Below are 10426 nucleotides of genomic sequence, written 5' to 3'. Positions count from 1 at the left end.
GAAAGCAGGGGCGCAGCCAAAGTGCCTCCAAGCCCAGTAGTGGTCAGTCCCATGGTTGCTACCTGAAGCCCTCCCATCTGTTCTAAGGGCCACCACACAGCTGTGGTGGAGGGTGGGGCAGGCAAAGCCAAGCCAAGTGCCAGCAGCAGGTGATTGTGTGACATGTCTGTTCACAGTTGTGTTAGTGGCGTTACTGTCAAACCTGATTTCGACACACCTTCTTGATCCCAGAAATTTAATCAGGCAGACAGCGGTTACACTCAACAGATGATGTTACACAGCACAACTTAGGGTATTTCAAATGGACTAGGAGTTAGTATCAGAACAGTGTCTCAGGATGAAGTCTGAGTGGGGCTCCTCTCCAGCACTTTGAGGTCTACAGATGTGTCTAGAAAATTCACTACTGTGGAAAATAAAGACTTGGGTTGGATGGTGAGGGAGGCGGGGGCCTTGGTGACTGATTGCTGTAACACAGGCCTTCCAGTGGCTGTGACAGCTTCATGGTCTCTTTGACATCAACAAGCGCCGCAGTTCCTGCAGGATGACTTTGATGCTGTGGGAATTCTGCCACTTTGCCAGCACTGCTGTGGCTCTGGGATCCACCACTCCATTGGAACTGCTCACACCGCTCATATTGACCCTTGTTACAAATCTGACAGACGGGGGTGCTTCCGAGTACTTAGGTCCACATTCTATTTTAAGGTTGTATATCTGGATTTCATAAATTGTTTGTGGAGGCCCAACTGTCATACCTGTCCATCTTGTAAGTGTCATGTCCTTGTCGTCCTCCTGACCCCAGCTAACTGTGCTGTCACATACTCCTTTCTGGCCTTCTTCCAGTTCTTCCAACTGATGGAAATCTTGAGGGACTTTTACTCCCGTGGTTGTGGTGGCTGCCATCTTTCATCACTGTTGCTTGAAGGCCTGGCCTTTGGTTTTTAATTAGAACATTTGGTTTATTTTTTGTAGTTATTTATATTTGAGGTTTGCTATCTTTGAATGGGAATTACTTTTTATTCTTCTCTTCCTTACTCTTACCTTAATTTAGTGGTTGTGCTGATGATCTGTCTCTATATATAGCAAACCACTCCAAAACATAATAACTTCAAACCAGCATGATAGTTTGGTGATAGTTTAGTAAGTCAGAAACTCAACAAGAACTTGACAAGGCAGCCAATCTCCCCACTGTGAGGTCAGCATCTAAATTGGTTCCTATCCTCAAATATTTGTATCTTGGTCCTCAACAATCAGCTGGTCTCCCCTCTACCCCTACTTTCTCGATCTCTCTCTCCTTTCTTCTGTTTCTCCCTCTCTCCCTCTCATACTAACTCCCTCAAATAGTGGCTCATTCTGCAGAATCTCCACTCGGCTTGTGCGTCTTAGTGCATAGCTGTTGGGGGACCTGTATGTGGCATATGTTGTACATATGAAGGTTAGTTTCTAAGCAGCAGAACTGATAAACATAAAGCTAGTTCATGTGATACACAGAAGTGACACATAAACACTCGGTCTTATTTCACCATTCAAAGTGGTCACAGTTTAAGGGATTTAACTCAACTTTAAGGAATGAAAAAACCATGGCAGTGAAGAGTCAAGACCACAAAATGAAAACATGCTGTATAGAATGTGGAAAGATATTGCTGTGCCCATGTCTGAAAAGTACAAGCTCTTACACACACACACACATGCACACACTTGCACACACATGCACACACAAAGAGAGACAGACAGACAGGGACAGAGAGAGTGACAGAGAGACAGAGGCAGAGGCAGACAGAGAAGGGGAAGAGAAGAGAGAAGAGGAAGGGGAATTTTCTTGTAGTTTCTTTTCCTTATTTATTTTATTTGATTGCAAAGAAATAAGAAATGCATGTTGGATTATCAGGCTTCATAGAAAATATTATCTTTGCCTATTTCTGGTTGAAAATAAGACACAAGAACATTATAAATGTCTCCATTCTCAGATATCTACTCTTTGGCACACATTTTTATTTTACATATTCAAAACGTATCAGAAGTCATTCTGAAGCTTTGTATCGCTAGTGTTCACTAAGACTTTCCTCCACCACTCCGCTTGCTTTTCTTTTCATTCTTTCCTGTGTCTCCAGCCTCTCTTCTGGGATCATGTTCACTTTGTGTTTTTCGATGTTTCTGTGTCTACTTATAACAAAGTCTGCAATTACTACCCCCAAATGTATTTATTTCATCCTTGAATTTTTTCCTGAAGGTGAATTTTGACTTTGCAGTTATTTCATTTGGAGCAATTATTCTGTTATATGTAGATTTTCTGTATTGTGGAGAATGTCATTTTTAATCTAGCAGTCTCTCTTTTGAATAATTAGGCTCTGCCTTGTGTTTTATGCTCCCGCTCTTTTTTTCCTTTACAAATTGTTTATTTTCTCTGTTTCATAACCTAACCTTGTGACTTTTTGCTAACTATTTCCTTGGCATGTTTTAGCTTCTCATAGAAGGTAAGCAATGTTTCCAGATCCCACACGGACCTTTTTCTAACTTGTTTCTCTTTAAAATTTCAGTCTATGATCCTGGTTGATTTTTTTGGTTGCTGCATCTTTTAATATAGAAATAGTGTGCTGTATAAAAGAATCCATGCTTGTCTCTGGTACTCAACATGGTGGTTTTGGCTATTCCAAATCATCATAATCCTAAAACAGAGGGAAGTAAGGTTAGTTCAAGAGAGCACCATGTTTATTCCTAAAGGGTAACCTCAGGGATTCCAGCCACAGATATAGATGTTCATTAGGACTCCTCTTTCATAGTGGGTCCTGCAGTCCAGTTTGTACTCCCTCGAAGGAGTTGATGAAGTGTCTGCTTAACTCTCAGCTGCTCAGATGAATTTGGAGACAAAGACACAGAATGAAGGCAGCCTTAGTCGGCTTGCCCCCTAGAAACACTGACAAATTCTTCACTTTCTTTTTGTTCCCTTGTTCTCTTGGTTCCTCAGTACGTACATATCAACAGGCCCAAGATTTAAAAAAAATCTTGTTTTCACAACACAAAAGTTATGAAATAAAATTTGAACTCACCTTTTCCTCATTTGATATGAATTGATTTAAAGTGAAAGTTAATGATAATAATAAATGTTACGGTTTTATGTCAGGAGGCTTAATGTAAAACAAAAAGAAACCAAAGATGATCATAGTCTGTTGGAGGAACTAGCTGGCCCTTTAAGTTTCCGCACCACCATCCTCAGCCGTTCATGCAACATTGTCCAGATTAACCAAAAAAAAAAAGCATATTTAAAATTTCAATGGACATTTATGCTTGCATATAGTGTGAAACCAGTCAGCTTTCCAACTAATGAAAAGTAAATTCTGTACTGCATGTGGAGAGACTACAATAGGTAAAGTTTATGGGTCTTAAACCCAGATGAATATCTTTATCTGAGGAGCATAGCTTCTTGAGGCATAGTTTACAGTACATTAAACAACTGTGCCATGGTTATCAGACAGTAGGCTAGCCATGCGTGATCACAAAGGCGAGCAAGTCATAACTCCAGACAATACAAAGTTGTTGTTTCCAGAAAGTTGTCATCCTACCAGATACAAAAATATGCAAATACAAACGCAATGCATTGCAAAGCCATAGTACACTGGGAGCTGCAAGCTTCCTGCTGAGGAATAGGCACAGGACATAAGACAGAAGGAATTGTACTGAAACGTGGGTGGGTACCAGAACACTGGAATATGGTGGAGAGACTCTGAAAACCAATAGAACAAGGTTGTTTAGTAAAGTCTACAGGCACAGACAGCCTTCCATCTGAGAAATTAAATCAAGGTAAAACTAACTTCAGAAAGTAAAAGAGTTAAAAACTAATGGGAAGAAATGGGCCAGCCTATTCTTGAGATCTTGGATAATTATTTCTAATAAGACTAAGAAATACACGAAAACCAAAGTTTATAGACTTGACTACATCAATGCTAAGTAATCTGAACAGCAAAATGAACCAGAGTAAAGTTACCAAATGCAAAGACTAACACTTGGCACACTCAGCACACACCACACACACACACACACACACACACACACACACACACACTCACACACACAAGTGATGTCTCATTCTGTTCTCTGCTCAAATAATACCAATTGCAAAGGACTTTCTGTCCAAAATATCACTCAAGTTAATTCCCTAGCTCCTTAACTTAACTTTTACTATAACACCTATCAAGATGTATCATTGTATGATACAATTATCTGCTCACTTTCTTTCTCCTAATAAGGCAATAGAACTTTTCCCTTGTTTCATTCATTGTACTTCCTTATCATGGGCAGTGGAGTCTAACCCATAGTAGAAACTCATGACATCTATTAGATGAATGAACAGACATCTGAGAAAGAGCATGGGTAGGAACAGAATCCCGTGGGAAATCAGCAAGGGATATATGTAGGTTCTTCTGAAACTGATTTTGACTTTTTGTTTGTCTATTGGAGAGGTGGGAAACAGATCCTTAAAAATAAAGTTTATGGTTTGGAATGAAATGTTCCCCAAAAATTCATTTTGTGAAGCTTGTTTCCCCATGTAGCAATGACCAGAGACAGGGCGTAGTGAAGTGACTGGGTCCTGAGTGTTCAAGCATTAATTGTTCACCACAGAGAGGGCTATTGAAGTTCCACCTCCCCTCATGACTGACAGCAATGGAACCATCTAAACAGGCCCCCAGACCCCAAAATGACGGTTGTTTTCTCAGGTGTTTGTCACAGCCACAGAGAACTAACAATTCCTAAAATCAAGCATAAAAAAATAAATTTCCACATAAATTAAAACCATGGAAAGAAAAGATATTTATCCCAGAAACAGTCTCTTTAAAGGAGTCGTGGGCCTTCAGTGTTAGCTAAGAAGAGGAGGAGCCAGAGAGGAGCCGGGAGCTCCTGCCAGGAGGCCTCTGCTTGGCTTATTTAATAGCTTCAGAGGAGAGCTGTACAGTTCTTGCCGTTCTTTTCTAACTTGTGAAAAGTAGCAATCGTTTTCCGTCATGCCTAGCTCAATAACATTCTTGGATTGTACATTAATTTGAAAGAGAAGTTAGAAATTAGCTGCAAATTACTTTGGTTTAGAAGGAAATGCGGGTGTTTGGGTTATTCTTACCTGCCGTGAGGATTCTGGTTCTCCTGTGGGCACATTCAGTCTCTAATTGAGAAGTATAAGTATTGCATGGAAGAAGTGTGTGCTATGGGATGCCCCAGTGACCACCCTGGGAATGTGCAGAGAGATGGTTGACTTCAGTCGCAGCGGTGTCTTTACTAGCATAGTCCTGTATTTACCCAGACGAGAATGTGGCTGTAGAGCCAGGGCTAGTGCAATGTATGATCTGTGGCCAACTTGGCGGCCATTCTTTCTCCTAGGGAGTCATTAAATTAACATCAAGAAGCTCAGGGAAGAGGACCTTCCAGCTGCCTTCTCTAGGAACCAGTCACATCCCATATAATTTCATTGTGATTTCAAAGATGGAGAGGGGATCATTAACAAGGAAGAAAGCAGAATGTTAAGTTTGCTAAGATCCATGAGTGCATGCCATCAAAAATACGGAGTTTTGTTTACCAAATTATCTGCTGACTGTCTTAGGACATAGGGGTTAATGGATGATAAATTCTGCTACATTTTCTACATTTTCAAAAAGGAAGGCTTATTTCGAGAAAACAACAATAGCATTATTTTGAGGGGAAAAGGGTCAGCCTGACACTTTTAACAGCAATTTATATGACCCCAGATTCAGGGGTAGCCCCTTCAGAAAGAAGAGGCAGTGCACGTGGATGGACTGTTGTTCTTAAGTACTGGCAGGGAAGATATCTTTTGAAACCATCCACTACCCAGAGTTCCTCCTGGATCCTCAAAAGTCTTTCATGCAGAGGATGGGCTGAAGCTGGAGAAGGAGCCAATCTGCTGGTCACTGTGTAGAGTGAAGTCCCTCCCATCTGCTTCCTTTGAGTCTCCAAAGCCCATGACTTGTACAGACACAGCTTTGCCAACTCGCACTAGCCTAACATTAAACTCGGGTTTGACATCATCTGACCAAACACCAAGCCAAAGAAATGAATCTGCTTGATATATGTGCATCCTGGCTTACTTTGGAACAGCACTCCTCAGCTCATAGAAGGTCAGTTGTGCTTTTTCCACATTGAATCTCAAAATATACACCACCCACCAAAGGTGAATGGGTCAGAAATGGTGAGGAAGGCAGGGGAACCTTGCGCTGTCGAAGGTTCTCAGAGCCGTCTAATGGAGAAAGATTGTGCCTCGCATGTTGCGTTCAGTGTGTTGAGAGCATTGTACCCCAGGATTTCCATTATAGATTGTGTGACTCCACCTGGTAATAATTTGTATTTTACCAGAAGAGTCTGTGTAATGGTTTCCCATTAGGAGACATTACCTCATCAATCTTCCCATGCTCCTCTGGAAGATCTGAGAGAATCAGGCTTGTTAAGGAAGAGAAAGCAAAAACTCAGCTTCTGAGCTGCTTAGCTGAGAGTGGTTCATAAATGACATGGTAGAACCCCTGACTCCATGATCAAGACTCCTACATCTCAGAAACTCTCCAAAGACAGAGCCTTTCGCCTGCGTACCCCTGACTACCCCACACTGAGGATCCAAGGTACCTGCTGGTTCAGGCTCTGTGCTCTTTGTAACCCTCAACAGAGTGGGTCTCAGCACATGGGTTAACCAACACTTTCAAAGAGTTACATATCAGATATTCTGACTATCAGATATTTACACTATGATTCATAATAGTAGCAAAATTACAGCTGTGAAATAGCAGCGAAAATGATTTTATGGTTAAGGGTTCACCACAACATAAGGAGCTATGTATTTCAAAGGATCCCAGCATCAGGAAGGTTGAGATCTGCTGCTCTACCCTTTACCCAACTCCCCATTGTATCTTGAATTTAGTTGAATTTAGCCTCAATGCACCAACTATTGAATTTAGGTCTATAAACATTTTTATGGTGTTTAAGGGTCTTTGTCCAAATTACAAAATTTTGAAACAAGTTCGCTGCTAGTGATCTTTGCATTCTGGCTGTGCAGGCTGCTTTCCCTCTCTGCCTTTCTGGTCTGGGACCAGGAAAAAGATGTTACGGAATGGCTTCTGAGTTACAGTGATGATGATGATAATGTACCTCCTCTTAAAAGGCAGATTTCAAACTTAGAGAAGATACATTTCTTGAGACTGAAGAAAGTTTTCAGAACAAATGACTCAAAATAAAAGCTCCATGCTGTCAAAAAGGATGTGCCACTGAGAAACAAACAGAACTGAGCCCTTTGCATTGTTACAGAGCCACAGGGGTGACCTAAGAAAGCTAGGAGCACTGAGGGTCTGGAAACTGGGGTGCAGAGGGATGGAATAACTCCTAGCACACAGCTGCATGTCTGAGCCGAGCACTCTAGCCAATATAGAATTCTCAGTCACCTCTAAGCATGTCCTTAAAAATAAACCTGTTGGGACCTCACACCTACTCAGCTTCCAGAACCAAAGTGTTAGCCAGTTTCACAGAGCTGTTGATCAAGGTGAACGTGCCGGGGCGTTTTGCACAGCCTTGGTGGTATCAGCTCAAGCCAGGTTACTCCTTGGTATAGGTAAGTGAGCAAATCTTGTGGGAAGACAAAGGCCCTAATCACGCAGAGCACCTAAGTAGAAATCAATTTGTTCCAGCAGCTGCTCCGAGCTGCCTCAACCTCCGAATACACGGATAATCCCAGGCCCGAGTGCTCTTCAGAGCCCAGCTTTGGAAAAGCTGGGTAGGATAGAATCAAGTCCTTGTCACTGGGTGGGCAGCTCGAGTGCTGCTTATCAACTATGGGAGGGCGGAGGGACCACGCTCTTCAGCGGGAAGGGCTTTGAACTTGAGGGGCTGCATCTGGAGCTCAAGGTCACCCCTGCTCTCAGGATGACTTTCTGACACTTTCCTTGGGTTGCGTCTATAATAAGAAAAGCATTTAAAAAGCTATTGTGAATTCCAGTGGTCAGAAGCCCCCGACTCCCAAGAGTTTGAATTAAGTGTTGTGGTCACTGTATTACAGAAATATTTCCTGTGGCACTGTAAGTTCGTTCAGGCTTCCTAGGAATAAGTCTGTCTTCCTGCGGCAGTCACCAGTGCAAGCTGCTCACTGTCACCTGAACACCCATCTCCTCCACCTCTATGCTTTTAGGCATTCTCTCTTCTTGAATCCACCTCCTCATTTCCCTCCTTCCTTTTCCCTCCTTCTTCCTTCCCTCATCTCTCTTTTTTTTCTTGCCCCCCCCCAACTCTCCCCTCCTCATCTTTCTCTTCTCCTGGGTCCTAGGCCTGCTGGTGACCCTCACATTGCTTTATTCTGTCAGGGACATGGCCGAAGGCAGCTCATGGCCTCTACAGTTCTGGGGACAGTCTTCAATTGAGAATGATTCTTTATTCAAACACAGGGACTATTCAAGGATGATTTATTAGCTTCCTGTTGCTGCTACAGAAAATAGCCAGAGGATGTGAGGACTATTTACCTTGTGACATCTGCCACCCTATTGATGACCAGGGTTGATCTAGATGCTGAGGTGGCTGGTTAGGTGAGTGGCTCCTTCCTTACTGTTTCACAGATGTCTCTCCCAAGGCCACTCTGTCAAGAGGCTGATAGTCCCTGGAAGAAAAAGCCATTCTTCAGTCAGACTGTGTGAATAGCCACACTCTCCTGCTAGAACATCCAACCAAGCTCTAGGGGTCCATCTTGGGGGGAGGGTGAGGTAATCAAGCTCTTCCAGGGATTAGAGGAAGAATAAGAACAACAGCAATGGAAAATACGGCAGAGAGAGAGAGAGAGACAGAGAGAGAGAGAGAGAGAGAGAGAGAGAGAGAGAGAGAGAGAGAGAGAGAGAGAGAGAGAGAATTGCCATAAACTTGATGACTCAAAGCAACACAAACACATTTCTTTTTTCAGTATTATGGTTTGAACCTAAGACTTGGTGCATGCTAGGCAAGTACTCTACCTCTGAGCTATGTTCCCAGCTCCCTTGGCACTCTTAACTCCAGGCCCGGTTTACTAATATATTATTGCTAGATGTTTAAATCCTAAAAGTGAAGGTAGCAGTGCCATCCACACAATGTGTTTTCTCATGATTTTGCAGCGTCTAGGGCTGCCTGCAGTCCTCAGTCTCGTGGTCCCTTTATCATGTAAGGGCCAGACAGGGAGGCACGGTAAGATGTCTCTGGTTTCTGTTTCAACTGCGGGGGGGGGGGGGGGGGGGGGGGGGGGGGGGTCTCCTCTAGCTCCACCCCTAAGGACTGGTTTCTGTTTCAACTGCGGGGTCTCCTCTAGCTCCACCCCTAAGGACCACTACTATTGCCTCGGGCCTCCTGGATAATCCAGAAGGAGCTCTACCCCAGACTCCTTAGTTAGCATCTAGGAAGCTCACACAGATATCTTCTTGGGCATACTTTTCTTTCTACTACAGTCAGTGATCCCAAAAACAAGTTGCTGATTAAATCCTTCCCTCAGAGAATGGGCAGCCATAGGCTGAGAAGGAGCTCTGTGTAGGGACAGAATTACAGTGACTTCTGGTGATGTTTCCTACAACGGTGATTGAATGAAGAGAAGGCTATCAAGTAGCAAGGTCAAGCTGAACTTCTAGATAAGCCACACTCAGCTCTGATGTTTGTCAGCTGGTGGGTGCCATTGCTTAATTACAAGCAAACCTTTGTTTGCTTGGCCATAAAATGGAAATATTGAGCCATAGAATTAAATAGTCATGCATCTAATATACCTACCTGACTCATAGTTGATGGTTCAGCCAAGTTAATTCTTGTACTGCCTTCCTTAGTGGTTAGTTAGACTAAAGGTCAAGAAAGTAATTACTGTGTGGTCAAAGTAATTATGTTGAGAGTAATTAAGCAGGTGTCAGGCAATGGGATCCTGGTCTAGACTCAGAAGGTACTCCTAAACAGTTCAATGCGAAAAAGCAAAATCGACCTTTTCCTTTTCTGGCTTTTGCCTAATTGCATTTTATGTCTCTAAACTGAGTAACGTGTGTAGGAGACCCACGCTGCATGCCTGCGGTTGGACTTGTAGGAGCCATGTGGCGTTTCAGTCATTCCAAATCTGACAGAAACACATGAGCTAAGGAATCAGTGAGGTTTTAGGTGCAGGAACAGCCACCCAACAAAGTCTGGCACAGGCTGGCCTGCTTTTCTAGTTTTTACTCAAACTCTTGTCATAATGCCCTCTGAAAAAACTGTTTCCGGGTTACAAACTTTCTCTTCCCTTGTAACCTGAAGCAGTTCCCTAAAGCTTTTATCTTTAAAGAAAGCTTTTTTTTTTAAACTTAGAATTGTTGAAAGGTTACCTTGTTTAATGACATTGTTAGTTCACAAGTGTACCCGTGTGTGTGTGTGTGTGTGTGTGTGTGTGTGTGTGTGTGTGTGTGTTGTATGTCACATGAGTGCA

General features: G+C 42.9%; 1 protein-coding gene across 1 annotated transcript; it reads right to left on the bottom strand.

Annotated features, from left to right (window-relative positions):
• Positions 1 to 498: 498 nt before the first annotated feature.
• On the bottom strand, positions 499 to 900 carry LOC308433521 (ubiquitin-conjugating enzyme E2 variant 1-like; the record flags this gene model as incomplete). The annotated part of the gene is made up of 1 exon (XM_080933610.1): positions 499 to 900. The coding sequence occupies one exon, from the start codon at positions 898 to 900 to the stop codon at positions 499 to 501; it is 402 nt and encodes a 133-aa protein (XP_080789736.1).
• Between the last annotated feature and the right edge of the window lie 9526 nt (positions 901 to 10426).

This window comes from Micromys minutus, assembly GCF_963924665.1.
Source record: "Micromys minutus genome assembly, chromosome: 20".
Taxonomy (NCBI): Eukaryota; Metazoa; Chordata; class Mammalia; order Rodentia; family Muridae; genus Micromys; species Micromys minutus.
This window is presented reverse-complemented; position numbering and strand designations above follow the sequence as displayed.